At 35.7% G+C, this 24820-nt stretch overlaps 5 protein-coding genes across 8 annotated transcripts; 2 read left to right on the top strand and 3 right to left on the bottom strand.

Moving 5' to 3' along the window:
- The first annotated feature begins 1347 nt into the window (after positions 1–1347).
- LOC310718350 (uncharacterized protein) lies at positions 1348–4804 on the top strand. Its single transcript, XM_083527107.1, has 6 exons — positions 1348–1633; positions 1909–2985; positions 3384–3530; positions 3693–3763; positions 3861–4182; positions 4356–4804. The coding sequence occupies exons 2-6, from the start codon at positions 1920–1922 to the stop codon at positions 4415–4417; spliced, it is 1668 nt and encodes a 555-aa protein (XP_083383233.1). The 5' UTR covers positions 1348–1633; positions 1909–1919; the 3' UTR covers positions 4418–4804.
- Positions 4805–7702: 2898 nt separating this feature from the next.
- Positions 7703–10127, bottom strand: rplp2 (ribosomal protein, large P2). Its single transcript, XM_083527102.1, has 5 exons — positions 10009–10127; positions 8364–8487; positions 8145–8193; positions 7934–8032; positions 7703–7827 (listed from the first exon to the last, which is right to left on the bottom strand). Exons 2-5 carry the CDS (start codon positions 8484–8486, stop codon positions 7751–7753), a joined length of 348 nt encoding a protein of 115 aa, XP_083383228.1. The 5' UTR covers position 8487; positions 10009–10127; the 3' UTR covers positions 7703–7750.
- Positions 10128–12756: 2629 nt separating this feature from the next.
- On the bottom strand, positions 12757–14976 carry rps26l (ribosomal protein S26, like). Its single transcript, XM_083528544.1, has 4 exons — positions 14839–14976; positions 13245–13422; positions 12943–13073; positions 12757–12854 (listed from the first exon to the last, which is right to left on the bottom strand). Exons 1-4 carry the CDS (start codon positions 14839–14841, stop codon positions 12819–12821), a joined length of 348 nt encoding a protein of 115 aa, XP_083384670.1. The 5' UTR covers positions 14842–14976; the 3' UTR covers positions 12757–12818.
- A 153-nt stretch (positions 14977–15129) lies between these two features.
- Positions 15130–20924, top strand: drc2 (dynein regulatory complex subunit 2). Of its 4 annotated transcripts, none has more exons than XM_083528286.1 (11): positions 15130–15175; positions 15360–15465; positions 15565–15647; positions 16853–16996; positions 17111–17278; positions 17367–17536; positions 17847–17985; positions 18119–18316; positions 18456–18674; positions 18812–18964; positions 19186–20924. In XM_083528286.1, exons 4-11 carry the CDS (start codon positions 16886–16888, stop codon positions 19495–19497), a joined length of 1470 nt encoding a protein of 489 aa, XP_083384412.1. In that variant the 5' UTR covers positions 15130–15175; positions 15360–15465; positions 15565–15647; positions 16853–16885; the 3' UTR covers positions 19498–20924. The 4 variants fall into 4 exon arrangements, with proteins under 4 accessions (XP_083384412.1, XP_083384410.1, XP_083384413.1 ...); XM_083528284.1 differs by having other exon boundaries at positions 15565–15689; XM_083528287.1 differs by lacking the exons at positions 15130–15175; positions 15360–15465 and adding an exon at positions 15235–15333.
- fkbp11 (FKBP prolyl isomerase 11) lies at positions 17627–24650 on the bottom strand. Its single transcript, XM_083528460.1, has 7 exons — positions 24176–24650; positions 23817–23879; positions 23106–23193; positions 22192–22225; positions 21847–21917; positions 18432–20113; positions 17627–18387 (listed from the first exon to the last, which is right to left on the bottom strand). The coding sequence occupies exons 1-6, from the start codon at positions 24284–24286 to the stop codon at positions 19905–19907; spliced, it is 576 nt and encodes a 191-aa protein (XP_083384586.1). The 5' UTR covers positions 24287–24650; the 3' UTR covers positions 17627–18387; positions 18432–19904.
- Between the last annotated feature and the right edge of the window lie 170 nt (positions 24651–24820).

The raw sequence follows: 24820 nt of genomic DNA, 5'->3' as shown, positions 1-24820 counted from the left end.
TAGTGTATACACACTATTCATCTAATATAGATGCAAGCAATGTTTTTAAATCAAAATGTTTCTTTCAAAAAGTTGACACAGTTGCAAGTAAAATTGTAATGACATTTGTTAACATAGAGCAACAGAGCCACAGGGAGGTAGGTTGTTACTGGTGTAATGACTATGTGGTGTGAACTGCTCTTTTTAAATTGACCCCAAAAAAAAAAAAAAAAGAAAGAAAATTCCTATGCAAATAAGTACATCGTAATATAGGTCAATCAAGACAAAGTAAAAAAAAAAAAAACTCCCAAAGGTCCGTGTTAAAAAGTGAAAGATCTCTTCCTGAATGCATAAACAACAGCCTAAATATGTGTTCTAGTCTTGGCATAGGTATATCTCTTGTGGGGAAAAAAAAAAAATATATATATATATATATATATATATATATATATATATATATATATATATATATATATATATATATATATATATATAGATGGATAGATAGATAGATAGATAGATAGATAGATAGATAGATAGATAGATAGATAGATAGATAGATAGATAGATAGATAGATAGATAGATAGATGCAGATGCAGATGCAGATGAAGCAGTGTTACTTCTAATGTGTTAAGTGCCTTACCGTATACAGCATGGTCGATAAGTGGAAACCTAAGAAGTTCAGCAAGATCCTATGGATGAGGTATGTAATCCAATCCAGAAGCTATGCATTTGGCCTACACTGCCGTTCCAACAAGGATCTCAATGCACAATCTTATTCATATGTTTTTCCATTAAGAACAGAATCTTATGTCAAAAATAAAAATATAGTAAGCTCGGATCTTGGTTGCCTTAAAATCATCTACAACGATCAGCACCACAGCAGCAATGTCCAGAATCTATTACTCATATTCCTAAATGCCATTTATTCATATTTTTTAAATTCAACTGATTTATGAATAATCAATACTTTTGCAGTCTCAAAGAATGGATAGAAGAAACAAACGGAGCCAAGAAGACACTTAAGAAGGCTGTACGTTATGGCGCTTTAAGGCATGCATCTTGTTTAAAAAAAAAAAAATACATAAATAAGCAGTAAAGGTGCCTAAGGAATATTGGATCCCGAGTAAGTAAGTAAATAAATAAATCTAACACACCAAGTGAGCTAGTGGAGTAAAAGACAATGATTAAACAGCATGCCTGATCCATGACCTCTTGTTCAACAAAAAATAAATAAATAATGGAAAAAAGACAAGCTGTAAACATGATCATAAATACCCGTGCGTTTTTTTGTTTTTTTTTACTGGTTTATAGGACCTGTCTAAACCAAGAAATAGCTTCCTCTTAAAATGCACGCCCACTTCCTCATACGTTGGCAGAATACATCCCGTAAACAAGGGCAGTAAAAAAAAAAACACCTTCCGTCACTCGATTCTCTTTACTTTATTTGCTGTTTACCTGGAGCCTGTTACCTGCGCAATCGCGCCATGGGATTGGCTGTGAGCACCAGAGGGCGGGACTAACCAGGGGACATGTCCCTACTAGGAAAGGGAGCCGTCACTACAACAACCTGTCCGCCTGCCGACAGACCATTATAGACGTTTATTTCTATTTACATATACCTACATACTGTAATCGAGGACTGTGACAAAGGTAAGAATAACATCAAAAACGATTTTCTTTATGCATCAATTATTTACATGTTCAACACTTCGGACACGATCGCTGTAAACCTTCAGGAAGAGTCAGACACAAGAAAGAGAAAGACACAAGTGGACACTTGACACTTGACTTTGTAAGAATATTAGACAGGGTGTAAAATATTGCAAACTACAGAAACTGTGTTCAAATATATGTTGTGGAATATGATAAATATGACTACACTCCTGAAAGTAATATATATTTCTTTTTCTTTTTTTTTAATATAGCTAAAATCACTATGGTATCCATGGTATCTCAAATGGAGCAGAATGCACAGCCCAGGCCCCAAGTGCTGCTTGTGGGAGCCAAAGACAGCAAAAGGCTGCTGGAAATGTATGTGAAGAGAAGCCTGAGCCTTAATGATGGCTCACTCTTTCCAGCTCGAAGGGAACGGAGAACCCACAAATGGGTCACACCTGCTGAGCGAGAAAAGCGAGAGCGTAAACATTCCAGTGAGATCATTCTTTCTCATAATTTCTGGGGTGCAGAGGACGACATCGAAGACGAGGCATTCTCAGACCTAGAAACAGACCAAAAGGACCAGTTAGAAAGCGATTCCACAGAAAACAGATCAAAAGAACTGGTAAAAAAAATCATTCACAGGAGAAATGACGGATCCTCTGCCTCTGACGGGAAGGCCCAGAAATCACGTGTGCATGCTGATAAAGAAAATCCTGATGAAAGGGAACAAAATTCTAAACCCGTTCCTCACTCTCAACCTTTAGCCTCAGAGGTCGATATTAGTAAAGATAAAGAAGAAATAGAACCAGTATCAGAAAATGAAACCTTGGATAAAGTCAAACCTAGAAAGAAAAACTCTCTTGTCAGGAAGGATGGCTCATCTGCATCTCAGAATCCTAATGAAAAACACCGGAAATGGTTTTTATCTTTTGATAAAGAAAAGAAGGATGGTATGCTATCTGAAAGAGGATTTAAACTTAACTTGGAAGAGCCAAGGACTGAAGACCATCAGCTAAATCGATCAACTGAGGTAAAGAAGACCAAAGAGGGCAAAAAGAATAAGAAGTCCTCAGTATGGAAGAGTTTTCTGGGATTGTTCTCCAGAGGAAACACTGACAAACAGGATGAGCATGATGATGAAGAGAGAACTAAAAAAGTGTTTCCCATTGAAGAACCTGCAACTCCACCGTTCTCCTGCCTGCCCCTCACTACCGGTGATGGCAGCGTCTCACGCAACACCAAAAACAACAAAAGAAGGCGATCTCAGAGGAGGATCTCGTTTAAATCTGGGCGGCCGTTTACTTTAGAACTATCTACTGATGCCCACAACTCACAGGTCCAATGTACGTATATGACATACATTTCAGGCTATACAATTTGACTCCCAAAGCTTATTTTAAAACAGAGTATGAAATATTCCCTGTAAGGTCACATTTCCAGCTCAACAAAAAAACTCACCAGTTTAAACTTTTACACACATATTTGCATTACAAACAACAATGGCCCACAAAAGCAAACATACAATATTACATATCAACTTCAGAAATATATACATTTCTACAGATATGTATGAGTAATCTCTCTATCATAATACCAAATATATTATCATTCTTTTAGTGAAGTGAATCAGTATATATGTTAATCATAACAGAATTTACCTGTTGTGCAGTTTTCCTGTTTTATTTTCCTAATGGCATATTTGGAAATGTCCGTTTTATCCACTTTTATCCACTTTTTGCAGCAATTGAAGAGGTAGAGGCCACTACTTCTTATTATGAAAAAATGTCAGAAGAGCTCAAGAAGATCGTGAATGAGGTGAAAAACACTCCCACAGAAGAAAACAAAACTTTCATTGATTCAGTTCAACCTGCAGACACAGATGCCTCCAGTGAGTATTGCATAAACCAGTTATGCTGTGAATAAAATAGTTCACTTAAATATAAAATGTTAAAATATTTCTGAGTAAGCTCTTAACGTGAAATATTAAAAAAAACATTAAACAACTGTACCTGACTTGTAAATCTTATTATTTCTGCCTCTACCCCTGCAGAGTCTCAAGAGGAAATTATTAAAAGAATCATTGTTTTGATAAAACAGGAAGGTGATGCTATAAATGGCAAGGTAAGGATTTTCTAATACATTTTTACCAGTTTTATACAAAGAATTGAAAAAATGAAAACTAGGAACAAACTTGACCACATCTCTCTATTCCCTACAGCTAAAGGAGAATGCTACTATAAGTTCCTACCTCAACACAATCACCTATGGTTCCTTCGAGCAATTGGCAGACCAGTATGTTAAGTATGAAGTCCCACAACAAAAAACTCAGGGGTCTGTAGTAGCCCCAGAGCTGGTGAAGTTTGCCTTCACCCTAGACTTCACAGCAAGAGTGGCTGGTCTTTCTCGCTATGCTCCTGGACACATTCTTGGCTTTGGGAACCAGTACCTCATGGAGCGTTTTAGTTACATGTCTGAGAGTCACCCTTACCTCAGCGATGTAACCCTAGAGAAACAAGAGACAGTTCAGACAGGGATAAATGGTGAGTTAAACACTTTCTAAAGATTATCTTCAAATCAGTTGAGCACCTTAATTACATTTACTGTTTAATTTTTTTTAAATCTGCTATACAAATTTATCATTGATTAGCAAATAGATTACTAACTAGTAGCAACATGATTCATGGGTTTTAATAATTTTTTCTTTCATCATAAGGTTCTGAAGACCATGCAGAGGGCAGCCACCTCCTGAACCAGATAGACCAAAACATTACTTGAACGCTATACAGGCTACAAACAGCCTATATGGCTACAAGTTTTTAGAAAATCTTTTTTGTCAAGGTATCCTAACACTGGACCTAAATTGTCTATCCATGTCAAGTTCAGAATTCAGTTGAATCCTGGATGTGTTGGAAACCTATACCACATCTTTCTGATCAAGCTGATCAGGGAGGAATATGCAATAACAGCATACAATAAAAGCTCTGTAGTGTAACTAAAGAAATACTGTGACATTTATAATACCTAGTGGTTTTTTTTTTTTTTCTCATTTATTTTATATCTATTAATAGAGCTATGAACCTGATTTCAATATGCTGTAAATGTGTATGCAGGCATACACCATGTTATTTAAATATTTAAATAAAATAAAAAAGATTTGCTAAATTATTCCCTAAGTGTGATGATTTCATAGTGATAAAATCTCTACATTTGGTTCTTCATATTAAAGCAAACAACAACAAAAAAAAGCCACCAAAAGAAAAATGCGGGGAAACTGGTGACACACAGATTGCATCTGAACAAAAGATCCTAACAGAGTATGTAGTTGCTGGATGTCTAAAAACAGTGGCTCTGAAGCTGCCACATTGTGGTCCAAGAATAGGTGCTTACAGGACTTACCTGTTTAACAAGTCTTATCATCTGGGTCACCAAAACTTTGAGCAACACAACTAAACATTTTCCAGACACTTTATATCATGCAACTGAAGCACACTGGATAGCAAAAATGGGGGAAAAAATAAACACTGAACTAAACATTTAAACAAATACATTTTAAGGTTTGGCCTACACACACAATGTGTTTTCTACCTGCAGTCACATAGATCCAGGGCTGTTGCATCTTTCCAAAAAGACTCCTGGCTGTATTAGATCAAAAGGTTCTACTAAATACTGAGCAAAGGGTCTGAATACTTAGGACCATGTGATATTTCAGTTTTTCTTTTTTAATAAATCTGCAACAATGTCAACAATTCTGTGTTTTTCTGTCAATATGGGGAGCTGTGTGTACATTCATGAGGAAGAAGAATGAACTAAAATTATTTTAGCAAATGGCTGCAATATAACAAAAAGTGAAAAATTTAAGGGGGTCTGAATACTTTCCGTACCCACTGTATATATATATACATACATACATACATACATACATACATACATACATGCACTATAGTTCCAAAAGTATTGGATCACCTGGTCATAAGTTTGGTATGTGATTTTTGAGCTTTGCATTCCAAATGTAGTCTCAAATTGCTCTTATAATTCCCTCGACTCTTCTGGAAAACTGTTCCACTAGATTTTGGAGTGTGGTTATGGATATTTGTGTTCAAAGGATATTACAAAAGGATCAGCCACAAGCATATTACAAAAGGCAGGTACTGATGTAGGTGCGGATGCAGTCTGGGTCTGGGGTGCAGTCAGCGTTCAAATTCATCCCAAAGATGTTCAGTAGGGATAAAATCAGAGCTTTATAGCAGGCCACTCAAGATCCTTCTTTCTCTCCAAAGCATGTAAATCAGATCTGCAAGGAGCTCACTTTCTGCACAGGAGCATTGCCATGCTGGAACAGGTTTGGGTTTCCAAGTTTAAGTGAATGCAAAATTGTATTTTAGAGACGTCCTAAACAATTGAGTGCCTTCAGCTTTGTGGTAAGAAGAACCAGATGTAGCAGGAAAGGTCAGGTGACCAAATACTTTAGGAAATATAGTGTATATATACGTGATCATTCTTGTCATGAGAAAAATATCACGTGAAGAAATACGTCTGTCATCTCAAATGATCACACAGAGATGATAAATGCTTACAAATAACTCGTGGAATTTTTGGACAAAATATTTGGAGGGATATTCCAGAATGTCCATTACTAAATACTAAAAACAAATATTACTACATAAAGTATCATATATGGGCAAAAGTGTGTGGACACCTGACAATCATACGCATATCTGGGCCTTCCCAAATGATGTTAGAGCACCACAAGTGACCTGAAAAACATTGTTTAAAAACATTGCTTAAAACTGCTCGTCAGCACATGATTTTAGGAATGCTCGGTGTACAATGGGGAAATCACATCGCATGTTTATGCTCACAGCCCTCTTGCTCAGCTATGCTAGGAAAGTGCAAAAGTAAACTATAAAGCAGCTTCATTTCCGCCTCTGACACAGTGATTGTTATGACTGATTTATAGCGTAGACGTCATGAATCTTTCAGACTTGCATGTGATGTGAGGGGCAAATCCCACAGCAGAACCGACTGAACTTGAAACTGACAAGTTCCAGGTTTCACAGCAGGAGAAAAAAAAACAGAAGGGGATACTGGGTATACACGAAAATGTGCAGGAGGAAATAAACGAAGTAAATTAAAAAAAAAAAAAAAAAAAAAAAAAAAAAAAAAGAAGTGGTTAACCTGACTCAGTTTGTGCATTTGATGTACCCCCCAAAAAAAAGCTCTTTTAAGCAGTGTTTAATAAATCACAGAGGTGCTGTTGGTTTCTGTTGGTAACTGTGGTTTCACAGACACTTAAAATATAATAAGTAAAATACCCAAACTTTCACGTCACACTCTTGATGTCACTCAAATTAGGATGGGTTCCCCTTTTGAGTCTGGTTCCTCTCAAGGTTTCTTCCTCATAACATCTAAGGGAGTTTTTTCTTGCCACAGGCACCACGGCTGCTCATCCGGTATAAAATGCACATTATTCACCTTAACTGTTGATTTCTGTAAAGCTGCTTTGAGACAATGTCTGTTGTGAAAAGCGCTATGGAAATAAACCTGACTTGACTGATGTAATATCCAGTAGAAAGGATCACAACTTTTATTAAAAGATCAGTTTTTTCCTGTAGTGGTTCAGCGCTTTTAAATGTGATACTTTCAGTGAATAATCTAGCCTACAGTTGGGGGAAAAAAAAAAAAAAAAAAAAAAAAAACCTTGTTTACACCTCAGTAACCAACATTATACCAAATTGAGCAATACTAATCTGAATTTTAAGGCATCAAAACAATTAAGGGTACAGTGCAGAACACAGCTCAGTGCTCCCCCTGGACCCACAGCACTGCAAACACGCACTTCACCGCACCACACAAATACGCATTAATACAGAACTACATATAAACCAGGTTTTAATCCATAACCAATAGATAATTAAAAGTTCCAATGTATTTGGGACTATTTAATGTATTATAGAAATCAGACATACATGTCTGAGGAAAATCTAATCCCAGACAGAAGTAAAACTGTGTATAAAACATACAAATGGATGAAAGAAAGACAATATAGAAATAAGCCAAAAGTTGTTTTTGAAAATTTTTAATTTTTATTGTTAAGGAAAACAAGAGAGATTAATCAAAGAGGCCAAAGCCCATGTCTTCATCAGACTCTTCAGATTCTTCTTTCTTTTCCTCCTTTTTCTCTTCCGCTAAAGAGAAGAGAAAAAATAATTATTTGATGTTGAAAGAAATACTGCATTAAAATATTTACACATAAAACAACAAGCTGCAGTTAAAAATAAGTAAGTGGTTTACCTGCAGGTGCTGCTCCAGCTGCAGGAGCCCCACCACCAGGCGCAGCAGCAGAGACTGCCACAGCACCACCTGCTGGCACGGAGGCTAACTTGGACAGGCCTACAAAAATAATATTCGCTTATAACTATTTTTCACTCAGAGATATTAGAGGCTACAGTTCACACTAAAATTGCCTCAGAAGAAGCCCAAATAAAATAAACAAAAAACCTACCTGCATTCATAACTTCATTGATGTCCTTGCCATTTAATTCACTGACCACCTATCAGAATTAAAACAATCAATACACAAGAACGACATGCAAAAAAGAAAATGTCTTCAAAGTAGCTTCACTACTGCACTTCCAGTAATATCCATCCATAATCACATGTTCCAATGTAAAAAAGATTGTACATGCTTGCAATGTCGTGAAATTTAAAGCAGGTGTAGTACTTTATTGAGTCGTTCATCGTCAGCCTCAATTCCTACACTCCCCAGGATGTTCTTGATATCCTTGGCGGAGGGGCTGGTGTTACCACCCAGCACAGCCAATAGGTAAGCGGCCACGTAACGCATTCTGAAAAGAAAAGAAAAAGAAAAGAAAAAAAAACACCCAGACCTTTCGTTAAATATTGGCACCAAAAAAAAATCTAAATACAATTGCTTTAGCTTAAAAATTTCTCAACCGGATGTGTGCATCTCTGCTGATTTCGGTGCTTTATTTAAGACTTGGCACAAAACAACTGTTTAGTGATTAAAAAAATTATTTAAGTAGAGTTTATATACATTTTTTTATATCCAAGTGAAGAAAGGACATCATGACTAAATGTGTGTTGAAGGTTTAATTTTACCTCTTCTATATTTATGTATGTATATTTTTAATAAAAATTGTTAAAACAGAAATATGCACTAAATTTAGAAAAAAATATAATTAAAAAACACCAAAACTGGTCCTTTGTGGTCCCAATATAAGACATGGAACATTGCCTTTGTGATTTTTAAATAGTAACGATATCATTAAAAAAATATATACACAGTCATTAGATAGATAGATAGATAGATAGATAGATAGATAGATAGATAGATAGATAGATAGATAGATAGATAGATAGATAGATAGATAGATAGATTTAAGATGCCAACTTGGTACCAAAAACTGAGAAAAACACTGATTTAGAAAAATGTATAACAGCAAACGCATATTACAGGGGACAGGAATGAAGAATGCCAATCGCTGTAATTAATAAAATAAGTGAATTTAAACGCGTTTAAAATCACATTTTATTCATTTCAGCATAAGTGACTAAACATTCTAGTTAAGTCCTCATGTTGCAGAAAAGTCACAGACGAATTCAACTATACTTTTTATTTCATTTAGACAAAAATTGCTGCGTGTCAGTGAAACAGCAGTTTATAGAAACCGTGCCAACACTGGAAAGTTTTTATATATTTATTAGGTTAATGTAGAGTATTCATCTGTGTATGAACCATTAGTATAAAAACAGTACATTTAATATGCCATAGAAACTTAACTACAGTCTGAACTGAACAATCAGACCTGAAGCATTGATTGAGACTCACTGTGCTATAAAACAGGAGCGACTCAGTCTACACAATGTTGTGCTCTGTAAAATATTTACACTTTTAAATAGTTTACACGATAATTGCGGGGTTTTAAAAAAGTGTGACTCCTGGCAAATCGGTTTATCTACTGAGCTGGCTGGTGTCTTTATTTAGCTCAGGCCTTGTATAGCCAAGACAACGTACTTCTTCTAAACTACCGCTGAAAACTCCAGACTAATAATAAATTGTACAATAATTGTTGCAAATACCAAATGTGTCATAATAATCTAAGGATTTGTCTCCAAATGGCACAAAACATCTATTCCGACCTGTAATACTTTGTAACAAAATGGAGTAAAGTACGGCATGGTCACCAGGCCTAACTAGAAACAGCATGCCGAGGTGTTTACAAGGTTTTCTGGAAATTAAAAAAAAAAAAAAAAAACAGGCTACTTTATCTGTACAACGTAAACATGCCCACTGTTCATAATTATATTTAGGTAAAAACGACAGTGTTACAATAAAAATAGCTTACTTTAAGTCTGTTAAAGACCCGAAACGTTGGACACGCTGCACTTTCCGGAAAGAGAAGAAAGAAGACAGGAAGATATTGTCGGTATGAAGCCGCTTCCTGCAAGCTGATTGGTTTATCGAAGTGTCTCGTCAAATCTGCAGCTTGTGATTGGCCAGAAAATACTTAGGCAAAAAAATCCCCTTATCCTTGTAAGTGACTACATAAGACGTGCTTTAAATATATTGTATCTTTAAATCAGTAATACAAGAAACAAAAGAAAATATGGGAAAACAAATTTCCTCGTGATTAATCAACTTAAGGGTAAATTTGTATCTGTTTTAAATGTACCTTAAATTAATACTTTATTACTTGAATAATTAAGTTTTTAATACTCTAGTCAACATGGCCATGGACAAATATGGATGCAAATGTATGTTTATTATTAGTACAAACCAGACTTAACAGTATGAGCATGAGGACAAAATATTATTGTAAATGTTTTAAAGAAATTATGGTGTTTTATATTATTTAAATCATCAGGACCTAACAGAACTTTTACAATGTTTCCACAGGGACAGTTTTAATTGCCGGACGTGTGCATCTCTGCTGATTTTGGTGCTTGATTTGAGACTTGGTGCAAAACAAAAGTTTAGTGATTAAAAATAATTTTTATGTACAGTTTATATATATTTTTAAATCCGAGTGAAGAAAGGACATCGTGACTAAATGTGTGTTGCATTGAAGGTTTAATTTAGCCATTTATATATTTATGTATATTTTTAATAAGAAATTTCAAACAGAAATATGTGATGCATTAATCATGCTTTAATAAAATTTACAGCCCAATGTGCCTCATGGTGGGGGAGGAATAATCTATCTCTCTCTCTCTCTCCCTATATATATATATATATATATATATATATATATATATATATATATATATATATATATATATATATATAAAATGTGCCAAGAAAAATGTATAATGTATTAGTTATTTCAATATAGCAAACTGATTGCATTATATATTTTTTCCTTGACTTAATTTATATCAGGAAATACAGGAATATATATAATGATCCAAATAATTTCTGAATGTTAATCAAGTATTTAATTGTAAAATATTTGATTCAATTACTTGTTCTACTGTGTTATATCAAAATATTTATTTTCGGTATTAAAATATCAATTCAATTAAATAATATTCATAATGGCCTACACTAAGTTTCAATGTAAAATGTCATTTAAAAGTTTTTAACCTGTCCATGACCAAGGAGTCCATGTTTAGATGATTTTTAAAAATGGAAAAATTAAGGAAAAAAAAAGCTCAGAGATGTTGGAAATTCCAAAAATTTATCTATCTATATAAATAATGCACTTAAAATGAGTTAAAACAATTCCATTTTAAAGTGATAAAACACACTGTGCATATTTGATTTATTAATGTATGGCAGATACAGTTCAGTTTATATTTATAGCCATGCAACAATTTTTCCGGCAAAACATACTGGTAAACAATCAACTAATCACAATTCAAGCATTTCTTCCTCCTTCTCTTGCAAAAAAAGGTAGGAGACAGAGTCAAGTATAATCAACAAAATCTTCCTCCAGTTGGTAACATACCAAATTTTATATGCTGCCTCTGAAAGTACAAACAGGGTGAAAATGGCAAGGAAAACTAAAAATGTCCGATCCAGGTGATGCATCAGCTTCTCCTTGAACGTGCGTTGTTCCCAGGGTAGGCCAGCTCGGGCCTCACTGTAACGGCCAAAGTGCAGCAGAGCCTCCTCTTCACTCATCACTTCTTGTGCCTCCATCTCCCTCTCCTCTGCAGCTTCATGACGATCAGCCATTTTAATTAGGGCTCCAGAATGTGTAGGAGAAATGGAAAGACTGGCCACAGGAAAGAAAATTCTTCTTTTGATACTTTTCAGCTGCCTCGAAACACAGCAGTATATCAGGACAACCAGATCTTGTTTGTGCTTTCTTCTTACAATTTTAAGAAAACAATTCTTCTTTGATGAAAGATCATGCTCGATCCAACATAACTGATCAGCTAGACGTTGCAGTTTACTCCGAATGCACATCTGATGGGGAAAGAAAACGCTGGTGCTTAAGACACATCATAAAGAGGATCAAGGAGATTTAGTGGCCCTTCAGCAGTTTCAAATCCAACATGTAGGTTAAACAGATGGCTAAACAATGCTGACAGCAATGGCTTCTAAATCTGAGCTAGCAACTAAGTGCTAATAAACGCACAGGATGTCTGCTCTAAAAAGTTCAAAGTGGTATTAAGCAAGGATTCCGCTCCGGGTGTTAATTACACTTATTTGATATAGAAAGACATGTTTTCCCAAAAACCTGAATTTTAAGTTGTTTGTTTTTTAAGGCTTTTGATCAACTTGAAATCATTCACTTAATTCACGATTTAGTCAATGACTCATTTCAATGAATAACAAATATTTTATATAATAAGTCGTTTTAGCATTAAAAAAAAATAGGAAAGGTAACATTGTCTAAATCTGTATAAATACTACAAACTAAACTATCCCTAAAAAAAAAGGCATTTGTAAGCCAAACGGGATTGGCTCAAATACAATTTACTGTTAAAAACTAAGCCAAAATGTAACTTGTACAAACCTAATACACAACCTAATGTGCCATATGCTGTATACAGCTTTCCAGTGTACTTTAAAATGAGTCTGAAGAGACAGAAATTCTAACACCCAAATGCCGATTTGCAAAAAAACTACTCATACAAGACAGTGATTTCCTCATCAAATTATTTTATTTAATTGAACATTTACATGTACAATTTTTTGACTCGCTCTTTACATAGGCTTAGGAGGAGCCCTGGGGGGAGCACCCTGCAAAAAAAACAACAAAACAATTGTTACGTTTGTGCACAAATTGTGTTTAAAAATCATATAGTTGTTAAGATAATCAGATGCTTACGCTAGGCCTAAAGCGTGGAGGTGGTGTCCTGTCCTTTCGGGCCTCCCGAGAGCGGTTCCTCACCACCTTACTGTGGATGGCACAGCTCACGCAATAATGCAGTTTGACATAGAGCTTGGGCAGCACATAGGCTATGTGAGAGATAGAACAGAACAATTGCAGTTACACAAATTACTGACATTAAATCTGAAAAGCAGTATTTACATATTTTACCAAAAGCACATTAATTATTACTACAAATAAATTCACATTATTTAATAAGGCCTCTTATGGGGCTTAAAAAGTAAACAAGTATGACTTACAGTCAAATACACTAGCCTCCGAGATGTCCCTCACGGCTGCAGCCTCAACGATGTTTCTGATCACAAACTTTTTGATGGCCTTGTCTTTGGGTACACACCGAGCACAGTTGGTGCAGCGTATAGGCTGAACATGCCCACGGCCCTTCTTGGCGCGTCCGTTATTCCTTCTCTTCTTAGTCTGTTTTTTTTTTTTTTTTTTTTTTTTTTACAATAAATAAAAAATGTATACATTAAAAAAGATGCAAATTTAAAATATAGTATTCACATGAGAATTATCTTTTAAAAATTTGCCAAACTGGGTAATATGAGCAATTTTATTTTTGCTAAAATATAGCAGTACAATCACAAAGCATTCAGAAGTCAAAATCGCATAGAAATCTGACACACTGATGTACAAAAAGCCCAGCTCTCCAAGTAAAGAGCAAAAAAAAGTCCCCATTAGCGTTCCGCCTTTTCATTCATATTTATATATATAAAATCTTATTTTACTTGTCATGAGTATGACATGCAGTGAAATGCTTTATACAACCGTCTGGCATTAGGGAATAGGATGGGGAGAAAAATATAAAGAAAAAGACGGCAGATAAATAAAGTGTGTGTGTGTGTATACATTATATATATATATATATATATATATATATATATATATATATCTCATGTAGCTGTTTATATACGACTAGATGAGTATTTGTATGATGCTGAAGTAATGCAGGGAAATAGAAAATCAACAGAAACCTTCAAAGTAGTATGACAGCTGAAAAATGTAAATAAATAATGAAAAAAATAAGTAAACAAGTAACAAAACATTGATTGCTATACAGGTCCTTACCAAGACATTACCAACAGGAGTGGTGTATAAAATGTTCATATCTGTTGCTTATACACAATGTCATACATAACATACAACATAAAAATAAGAATAATTGTGTGTATAAAACAGATGTACACAGTAGATATATACTAGTTTACAGTAACATGTAAATGATTCATGACCCTATACCCTGGACGTGATTTTGCTCATTAGATGATTTTTCCTCAGCCTTTAGTATTGTTACTTGTATAAGCTTATGTTATAGCTAACAATACTTTATCAAATGAGCATTTTATCTGTAATTAAGTTATGAAAACATTAACAGATGGTAATTAAAAAGTATATTAATCCAATACGGATTACAAAACTCCCAAATTAAAAATGACATGGAAACATAATATGGAAATAACTATTCATTGTTAGTCATATGCTCAAAAATGCACGTCCATATGACGATTGTTTGCTATTAAAAGGTGTTAAAATCCTACCAGCTAGAAAATATATTTAAATACTAAACTTATTTTCTCTCAATAATAACTCAGTTCAGGCTGCACACTGCGGCCTGCTGCTAACATGAGGAGCGGCGCATGGTGTTACTCTGCCGCACTCTATTACTTTCCTCTCAAAATACACCACATACAGCACTTATTATTTATATCGAGTTCACTCAGGACATTAATACAACAACCAAACTTCACCACAGCACACTTTCTCTACCACAGCACCGACATATGTAGAGTTTATTCACATTCGCAGAGCTCGTCAACACGTTTCACTACTCACCATCTTGGAAAGGAGGCAGGAAAGAGGACCGGAAAAGGCGGACCGGAACTGTAATACGTTCTTCCGCCGCAAAAGGTTCCGCGTATTTAATCACCAGAAATGTAACAATGATTTAAAAATAAATAGATAATGTATTAAGTGACATGAATATGTTTTGAAAGTAATAATCTGGTCGACTCGTGTTCAAAATGTGGCAATTTTTTCTGAGCTCGAGCTACTTCGTGGCGGAAGGATATCGTGCTGTTGTCATTATGTGATGAGTCCCGAGTTCTTTGTGAAGCACAATTACGTCTTAGACGGGCAATCTTAGAATAAAAAAATAATCAGTGCAAAAAAAGTGATTATTAAATATTATTATTATTATTATCATCATTATTATTATTATTATTATTGTTTTAGATGGTCGACACATCAGATTGTCTTGAGCATTTTGAAGCTGCTCCCTTTGCTATTATAACATCCTTTAATCGTCTGGAAAGTCTTTTCACCAGATTTGTGGGGGTTTTTTTTGTATGAAATAGTGATATTAATCACGGAGGCCATGTGCAAATTTGATGTTCCAGTCACTCTCCATGGAGATGAGATTGCAGTGGAGCCTGCGCAGTGGTTAAATTACATCTGCCTACAGTTTGTTTCAATAATTTATGTTTTTTTTATTTGACTCTTGTTTATTGGTCAATGCGAATTTAGGAAGTGGTTTAATTTTTAGTGCTTTGTGCATTTTAGTTTACTAGTAACTCGACCGGATGTAGGAAACAGCTTGTAGTTGCCTAGCAACATTCAACAGAACAGGAGAGCAGCAGTATTCGGTAAGGACTGGACTACAGGACCGAGTTTAATTCATTATTCAGGTTAGAAGTTACATGTTGGTTTCTTTGTTATATTAACTTGTGTTTCCCTTGTAATTTATCCGTGCATTAATCTTCTTTAACTGCTATGTGCATGTTACTTGTCATAGTTTTCTCTGGCTCTCTGCTGTTCTGGGGGATCTCTTTATGTGTTTATACAGGATTAGATGAGGTGTATTTGTTAAAATAATGCAGGAAACAGGAAATCATAAATAATAAGTGTTTCAATGAAGCATGACAGCTGATCTCAAGTATTGTTTTAAACCTAGCCAATATAAAATAAGTCATAAATAACATTCTCAAAATGTTTATACATTACTGTTATAAAAGTCTAAAAAAGAAAGAAAGAAAGAAAGAAAGAAAGAAAGAAAGAAAGAAAGAAAGAAAAAAACATGACCCTGTATAAATGATCCACACGAGTCTGTTTGCAGAATGAAAATGAGTTGATTCCTCTCAGTCTGAAATAGTAGCTTTAGTATATTTAGTATATATCTTTTACTTTAGTTTATTTCATTGGCACTGTTCATGTTCTCAAGTCTCTGTGATTCTAGTTTCCCTGTTACCTTTCAAGGGTTGCCATCTGTCTTCTTCTGTTATGCTATTTATGTGAGATTCGCATTTGATCATTAAAAGCAATAACAACTGCATACAACAACTATTCTTGAAGTCATGTAATCTATGTTCACCAATCAGACATAACATTGGGACCACTGACTGGTAAATGAATAATACAATATAATCATCATGGCACCTGTTAGTGGGTGTGGGATATATTAGGCAGCAAGTGAACATTTTGTCCTCAAAGTTTGTGTGTTAGAAGCAGGAAAAATGGGCAAGCATAAAGATTTGAGCGAGTTTGACATGGGCCAAATTGTGATGTCTAGACGACTGGGTCAGAGCATCTCCAAAACTGCATCCTATCAAAAGTGGACCAAGGAACGAACAGTGGTTAAACCAGTTACAGGGTCATGGGCGGCTAAGGCTCATTGATGCACATGGGAAGCGAAGGCTGGCCTGTGTGGTCTGATCCAAACAGGCGAGCTACTGAAGAAGTTAATACTGTTAATGCTCGAAAAGTAAGGACTGTTTTGGAAGCAAAAGGGGGACCAACACAATATTAGGCAGGTGGTCATGTTATGTCTGATTAGAGCATACTGTCTTAACAGCGCTTCAGTGTTTCTTGGAGGAATAGAGCAGTTATGCCGAAGAAAGGAGGAAAGAAGGGTACCGAGGAGGAGAGAATGCTGAAGGCCAAGGCTGAAGAAGAAAGTGGCAAAATAAAAGAAGATGTGCTCACACAGTTCCTTAAGGTGTGTGTTTAAATACTAAATTTAAATATAAATATAATATCGGTCCACAGACTTGATGGTGCTGTAGGTTTAACATCAGATCAGGCCTAATGCTGTTTCATCATGTTTTGGTAGGATAAACTACAAAAGGAAGAGCGGAACAGCAAAGTCAACCTGCACAAGTTGAACCAGCTGTGGCGTGTGAACCTGCGCCAGACTCGAGCAGCGGAGCTGCGTAATGATTTTGCAATACTTAGCCAAACCTTCGAGAGAGTTGTGGACTGCAAGGACAATGTCATTAAGGTGGGGTCCAGACGTTGCAGATAAAGTGGCAAATCTGTTTGAAGTATGTCAATCTAAGCACTAACTAACAGGTGTGTAAATGTTGCAGTTATTGGTGTGTGATCTGAATGAAGCAGAGCAGCAGTCAGCACTGGCTCACCGGTCTCATCTTCAGTGTGTAGATCGTCTTCTTGATGTACAGAAAAGCCGAATAGCAACAATTGAATCGCACTGGAACACCAGTATTAAGGAACTCAGTACTGAGTGCAACACAGATAGGTATTCAGACTCTTTTTCTATTTACACACATACTTTATACTTTGTTTTGTATATCACAGTCGTAGCACTGTAGGAAGTACAAACCTGACATTACAAGTAAAGCAGATCTTTATTGTCACAGTGTTCAGTGAGATAAAATAACATATTTCTTAATCACAAGGTCCAAGGTACTATACTATCTATAACATATACAGTGCTGGCAGGACATGAAGTGCAACAGGAATAGGAAGCAAGGTAGGGATATAGGAACATTATGTAAAAAAAAAAAAAGACATCCAGTACTTAGAGTGAAATAAATTTTTTTTTACAGGGAACACATTTTGAATCAGCATCAGCAGGATATTGAATACCTGGAAGCAGGCACCTTTGCCATAGAACAGCATTACACTGAAATTGAAAGTGAAGTCCGACAGGACTATCAGAGTTCACGTGATGACATCAAAAACCGGGTACTATTTTACTATTGGCTTCATTGACAGAAAAACCAGACTACATTCTAACAACATTTGCAATATTTAAAATTTAGTTATTATATGTGTAGAATGAATTATCTTGATTCAGGTTTGGTCTGTGTTTGTGCAGGACATTGAGGAAAAGCACACACTGCGCATCCAGATGGAAGGCAAAGTGGATAAGTTGTGGCAGCAGTTTCAAGAGGAACAGCAGAAGTACACTGAAGCCACTGAGGATCGACAGATTGCTTTTAATTCACTCCGTGCCACAGACCAGCTCAATGCTCAAGAAGCAGACCTGCAGATGAGGCACATGCAGAAATTGCAGGTCAAAGAATAAAAAATGTCTGCAAATTTCTGAAACCATACTTATTTTACATCCAATGTATGTAAATTAATCTTTATAGAGATTAGGTTACAAATTTGTTTTGTGTAGCTGCAGCTTATGTCTTCTCCGTTTCATACAGGCAACAATTAATGCTCTACGTTCTCATCTGAGCTCCAGTCAGAGGGAGTATGAGGCATCTGCAAATGACCTTCGTCTAGAATGTGAGGACGTTGGAGAGAAAGTCCAACAGCTCAGAGCTAAGCTCAGCTCTGCCCAAGCAGCTGACAGAACACAACTAGCTAACCACACTATGTACAGCAATAACACAATAAAAAAACTACAGGATATTATTGGAAAGGTACACACACGTTTACACACTCGCACACTGCTGGTCATAAAGCATAAACAGTAAAATAATGAAAAAAAAAAAACCTAAGCAAGCTGGATATTTGGCAGATTTTCAACATGTTCAACCCCTTTGTTTCTTTTCTTCAGGGAGAGATGTTGTTACGTGTGGCTGATGTGTGTCGCAAGCTTGAAACGGAGAACGAGAAGGTTCTTCCCTTTTACACGTCATCTTTGACTGCTGAGGAACTAAGTCAGGAGAAGGCACAAGCTATGGAGGCGATGTCTGAAGAGTTAGCACAGGTAAAATGCACATTTTTACAAATCACCTCGGTTATTATCATGTTATACCTCAGACATCATACTCCTTAACCACATCACTCACCGACTTCCAAAACACACCGAACTTCAAGAAACTAAACAGTAGCACTTTTGAAACATTAATAATGAAGACTCCTTTTTTTCCCATCTCTTTCTTGATTATTTTTTATACATTTGTCCCCTTACTTCTTCTCTACTTTTAGACAATGATGGATTATACAGATCTAGAAAATTTCTGGCAACGTTACAACAAGGTTCGACTGGAACGTTTGTGTTTAGAACGGGAGAAGAAGGTCCTAAGATGGGAGAACCAGCAGCTAAGGATTCTTCTTAAGCAATACCTGGATGGAATCTCTGTCAGTGACGAGATACTAAAGCAGCAGAACTCGCTGCTGATGTTGTCCAGCCCATTACTCCAAACCTCTCCCCCTTTAAAAACTCAAACACACACACACAAGACAGTCATAGAGGCGTCTTATGTAGGGCAGCAGACACTTCAGAGAAGACACACGTAAACACATATGTCTAGACACAAATCTTGATCCAAAAAAAGAGTCAGACATGCATGATAGATGACAAACGTGAATCAATATCAAAAGAAAACAGGCACAATTCAGGCAAGTAACACGTATATGTTTTAACACATTCTTCGAGAATATTTTGTTATTACACTGTATATACCTGACAGCAACATGATTATAGTTCATAATTATTCATATAGTTCATACCTTTATAAAAATACTCAGACAGAAATAAGATGCAAATTTCATTTTGGATTGTTTTGATAAATCTGTGATACAAATCAAACAAGAAAAACGACAAACACCAATAAAACTAGAAAGATGGCACTCCAGACATTTTTTTCCCCAGATTTTCAAATTTTTTATTTAAATAGTTTATTGTTCCTTTTATATCTTTTTTTTTATTTCTTCTTGCTCTTCTTGTCCTTGCTCTTCTTCTTGCCTTGAGGTTGTGCGTTGGCCTTCTTGTAAAGGTAGAAACCCACCAATACTAGTAAAGTGGGAACTAGCGCCAGACACACAAGAGGAAAGACATCATTTACCAGCCTCTGCCAGGGTGTCTGCTGCACCAGGGAGATCACCTCTACCTCGAACTCCAGAGTTGAGTCACCTGCAGAGAGAGAAGTAAAACATTCTAGATGGCAAATATTGATTTTATTCTCTTGTTTAAGCTTAAAGATTAATTCTTACTCATTAATCACATTTATAAAGTATTGTAGGAAAATGCTAATTATCAAAATGAACATTATCATGTTAGCTATCCCCTTCTCTACCCTCCCCTTGATTCACTTCTGTGCTAAATAAGGAAAAATATATAAAATGCAATTCATTTCTCCTTTTACCATGTGGCTCCATAACATCTGTTACTAAATTACGTTTATTGCATTTTCTGAACTTCTAGGCTTTCCTTATAGAAAGACATGTTTTCTCATTGCTGTTTCTTAATCTTATATAATAGAAATCTCACTTATTTATATTCCCTACATTTTTTGTTACATAGTTAGCCTGGCTTGTGATCATGATCTTTTTTATTTCATTATTATTATTATTATTATTATTATTATTATTATTATCATCAATTGAATTTATGCCAATTCATAGCACTGGTCTTGTAAGCAGTTACCAGATTTAAGTACCTGAAACACATCATACACCTGAAACACACCTCTAGCACATCATTGCTGTATTATTTAGATCTATCACACACTATCAAAACCCAAGTCATTTCTATAGATAATTAGGAAATATTTCATACTTTTATGCACATTTCAAACATGAATTTATTTTGTCAACTTTTACTTCACTACATTTTCAAAAGTAGATACTGTCACTACAATACTGTAGCTTTAATTATTGATGGCTGGTAATCATAAACTTGAAAAAAAGGCTAATAAAAGAATACTTGCTTTGTCTGTACAACATATCTGGGTTATTGCTGTGCTGCTTTCACTTCATTTGATGACTAAATTATTATTTTACTGTATTTATTTGACTATTCAATTGTGTTATATTATCATGAATTATCGTATAATATCAGTTAGCTGTCCAGACATGTACATACACTGCTTCAGTCAGTGGGTTACTGAGTCCTTTTATGACTCATGCTGAATGGATGGTGTGAGCTACTTGTTATTTCCTCCTTAAAATATCTGCCAAACTTTGAACTGTTTTTGTCCACACACACACACAAGTAAAATAATCTAAAAATTCTAATGAAAATTTGTCTTGTTTGTATTTAAAAGCTCTTGGAAAAAGCTTCTGACAATATTTATATATATAAAGCATAAGAACATAAGTGAGATTTTCAAATATTTTGTCAGTACAGTAGTACTAGTTATATTAATGCATCTACTTGAATAGTTAAATTAGATATGACAATATTTTAAATAGTCATTTATCAGTGAGGAACTTTAATTTGACTTTGTGTACTGTACTTTATAATGGTTTCCAAGGCAAGATCTTAATGAACTTTTACTATATAATCTGTTGCTAAAGACTGAGCAAAAAAAAAATTCTTAATATATATATATATATATATATATATATATATATATATATATATATATATATATACATACACACACACACACACACACACACACACACACACACACACACACACACATATATATACACTTGCACATCTCAGCACTGTATGTAGATCAGTCAAGCATAACCTTTACCTAATTGTTTATGTTTAAATGTACAGTAAGCTATAATATACAATATAATATGTTAAAATAATTGGGAAAGTTTCCAGAAAAATATATATATTCATAAAAAAATTTAATAAATGTATTATGTGATGGCATCAATTCAGGAAACCAAGTGTTGCCATGTTACCTGGGATAGTTGGAGGGTATCCTTTTTTTCCGTATGCCAGATGTGCAGGAATTGTGGCCTTGAATTTTTGTCTGAGTATAAGGAAAGGCACAATGATTGTGTTAATGGGCAAGCCAAGAAATATCACCTTGTACCAGATTTAGCACAAGCATATAAGTACACTTTTATACATTTTCATATCTAAAATATATTAATGATATGAGCTTTTGAAGTTCAGCCTTTTATCAAATGCTGGAAAGAAGCTTTCCCTTAAATAGGTCTAAGTGCTTTTAAATAATTACATGAATCACAACGAAAGTCTAACAACAACTTTAGACATTTTGCATTAAAGCACTTGACACATACCCTTCACAAACACCAATCAGGGCTTGTTCTAGACCTGTGGGATAAAGAAGAAGAGATGAAAATGTTGTTTCTAAACTAATCTTTGTTTCTAATTATTGACTACTGCATTAGCATTAGAACCCTTATAGTAGTAGACAATTATTCATTCAGTATCTCCTTTATCCTTAAAGTCACAATGTTCTGGAAAACTGGGCTCAAGACAGGCACACACCTTGAATGTGACACCAGTTCATTGCATAGCCCCATACACACATTCTCACACACTCATTCATAGCTAGGGCCATTTTTAGTGTAGCCAACCCACCAATGAGAATGTTTTTGGCAGGGGTAAGCAATTTTATTAAAAGTGGGTCATTGCGGAGAGACATTTATAACCTGCAAATGCTAGAGTCAGAATAATAAAAAACAAAATAATGACATAAACAAATATTTTGAGTATTTTGAGAAGGTTTGGATGTTTGTTGAATGCAACCTTCAAATTCAAGTTTTTCTATTGCAGCTTTCTTTTGTTTGTATATGCTACTTATCTTTCTGTAAGAAGTGTTGATTTGTTTCTAGCTCGGATGTTTAATATCGCTGTATATTCATTGCACTTTTTTTTCTATGTGGGAGAAAGCCAGGAAAAGGTTTCCAGGTCAGAGAAAACTCATTAAGACACAGATAGAGAATTCACAGAGACTTCACACGGACCATAACCCAAGCATTTAATAGAACCAGGGATTGTGGAGCTGCAGGAAATGAATGGTACAAGCTTTAACATTGTTATGTGTACTATTTTATTTAGCTATTTATTATTCATTTGCAAAGAACATTCAAACTTATAATTTCATTGTACAAGAAAGGTGTGCGTTAGACAGTGAGGTAGAGTGTGATGGCTCAGTATGAAAATACTTCATTCATTTTACATAACATACCTGAGATGACAGTTCGCTTGCCAAGTTCGACCACCAGTGGATCACGGGACAGAGAGGAGTCTATCACCTTGCCATCCAAAAGCCGCCCCTATATACACAGTACAGCCGCTTGTTGAAATTTCTAGTAAAAATCAATCACATCAGGATTAAATGTTGTATCCCAGAGCACTAGGTGTGAGTAGAGTGGATTCTCTAGATCTATTGCGCACAGTTGTGTGTTTGGATTGCTGCCAGCCTGAGCTGGAGTGCTGACGTGTTGTTCCTCCTCCTGGAGCCCAATGTTCCTTATAGTGTAGACTCCACACTCGTCACACAGAGAATAGGATTTCTAGGCCAGGTCACGTTTTCATGCTGACACATCACTATTCCGGTCTATTCTATGGATTTGATTCGGAGCTCGCGAAAGCACACGTCACCGTTTTAGAGCTGATCGTGGCCAAGGCTCGGCTGATCTACTCTCTCATTCAGAATCCACACACTACAATGAAGCTTCTCAGACTAACGCGAAAACCACCACATGCGGAACGCAACATCTGGATTTCATCACGTGAAATTATTAAGCACTCTCTATATTGTTCAGCACTCTTTAATGTAGTTTGATCTGCTTTTTTCTTTAGAGAAGCAAAGTCCACTGGGCGGTGCCTAATCTTGTTGTTTCACCCATTTACAAAAAAAAATACATTTGATTTGCAAAAGAGTCTGCTGTCTTACCGTGTAATGGATATGAAGCGTGTCCCCCATCACTGATGTAACTGTGCATGTTTCCGGCTTGGCCTAAAAAAAGCACATCCACATATGATTATGTGCATACGTGTAACTGGAAAATTCACTGCTCACTGCATGTGCTACTGGAAAGCAAGCCAGATGTTGAAATGCAGTGCAGAATTTGCTGGTTTTTGCTGCATTAGAGGATTAAATGAGAGATAATCAGGATCCGACAGAACAAACTGTCCGCACTAATCATTAAAAGGAAGAAAGAAAGAAAGAAAGAAAGAAAGAAAGAAAGAAAGAAAGAAAGAAAGAAAGAAAGAAAGAAAGAAAGAAAGAAAGAAAAACTTCACGCAACTCACCAGCGTTTCCACCTCCAACTCCGCAACATTACTCTCCGTCTCACTGTCATCAGCTGCAGCCAAAACCAAGCCAGCGAGCAACACGAACAAAATACCACGCCTCAGTAACATTATATATATATATATATATATATATATATATTTCAATTAAAAATATCCTTCGAAAAAATACTCGTGGAGCTTCTTAAGTTCCGTAAAATAAATGATCCTCACTGCGTAGAGAATGAAAGGCGACGGCTTTGCACCGATGATGACTCTTCTTGTCTGTCTCTCTCACACACACTCTCACACAACTTAAATAGCGTAAGGCCCGATGCCAGTTAAGGCTGATGTGTTATTATACTGCAAAGATAAAAGCAAAGCAGAACCGCGATCTTCGTCCTAACACCTGGTTATACGGAGCCCCGCCTCCAGCATTCCTCCAGCATCCCAGAAGTCTCTGCACGCCTCTTACTGGAGGCGCAGTTCCTCCTACAATCACCAAGTGGCGACAGAGAGGCGTACGAGCTCAAGATCCGGTCTTTAACACTCGACTGTTTAATACACGAGTTCCGTTTGAAACGTGTAGGTCTAGTATTTCCGGCAAATTTGTTTGCATTCGTGGATTAGGCTAGAACAGCAGCATGTCCTTCAGGTTTCTCTAAT

This window comes from Silurus aristotelis (assembly GCF_946808225.1).
Source record: "Silurus aristotelis genome assembly, chromosome: 2".
Lineage (NCBI taxonomy): Eukaryota > Metazoa > Chordata > Actinopteri > Siluriformes > Siluridae > Silurus > Silurus aristotelis.
The sequence above is the reverse complement of the archived record's forward strand: the minus strand, read 5'-3'. Positions and strand labels throughout refer to the sequence as shown.

Excerpts from the sequence above, each read along its gene's own strand:
- drc2 (XM_083528286.1), top strand. The coding sequence starts at position 16,886 with ATGCCGAAGAAAGGAGGAAAGAAGGGTACCGAGGAGGAGAGAATGCTG. Across the intron at positions 17,537-17,846 it reads ACTGAGTGCAACACAGATAG|GGAACACATTTTGAATCAGC; the intron begins GTATTCAGACTC and ends TTTTTTTTACAG. Across the intron at positions 18,317-18,455 it reads GGCACATGCAGAAATTGCAG|GCAACAATTAATGCTCTACG; the intron begins GTCAAAGAATAA and ends CGTTTCATACAG.
- LOC310718350 (XM_083527107.1), top strand. The coding sequence starts at position 1,920 with ATGGTATCCATGGTATCTCAAATGGAGCAGAATGCACAGCCCAGGCCC. Across the intron at positions 3,531-3,692 it reads TGCAGACACAGATGCCTCCA|AGTCTCAAGAGGAAATTATT; the intron begins GTGAGTATTGCA and ends CTACCCCTGCAG. Across the intron at positions 4,183-4,355 it reads AGTTCAGACAGGGATAAATG|GTTCTGAAGACCATGCAGAG; the intron begins GTGAGTTAAACA and ends TTTCATCATAAG.
- rplp2 (XM_083527102.1), bottom strand. The coding sequence starts at position 8,486 with ATGCGTTACGTGGCCGCTTACCTATTGGCTGTGCTGGGTGGTAACACC. Across the intron at positions 8,033-8,144 it reads CAATGAAGTTATGAATGCAG|GCCTGTCCAAGTTAGCCTCC; the intron begins GTAGGTTTTTTG and ends TTATTTTTGTAG. Across the intron at positions 7,828-7,933 it reads AGCTGGAGCAGCACCTGCAG|CGGAAGAGAAAAAGGAGGAA; the intron begins GTAAACCACTTA and ends TCTTCTCTTTAG.
- rps26l (XM_083528544.1), bottom strand. Across the intron at positions 13,074-13,244 it reads GGAGGCTAGTGTATTTGACT|CCTATGTGCTGCCCAAGCTC; the intron begins GTAAGTCATACT and ends TCTCTCACATAG. Across the intron at positions 12,855-12,942 it reads CTCCACGCTTTAGGCCTAGC|GGTGCTCCCCCCAGGGCTCC; the intron begins GTAAGCATCTGA and ends TTTTTTTTGCAG.
- fkbp11 (XM_083528460.1), bottom strand. The coding sequence starts at position 24,286 with ATGTTACTGAGGCGTGGTATTTTGTTCGTGTTGCTCGCTGGCTTGGTT. Across the intron at positions 22,226-23,105 it reads CAAGCGAACTGTCATCTCAG|GTCTAGAACAAGCCCTGATT; the intron begins GTATGTTATGTA and ends TTTATCCCACAG. Across the intron at positions 20,114-21,846 it reads ATACCCTCCAACTATCCCAG|GTGACTCAACTCTGGAGTTC; the intron begins GTAACATGGCAA and ends CTCTCTCTGCAG.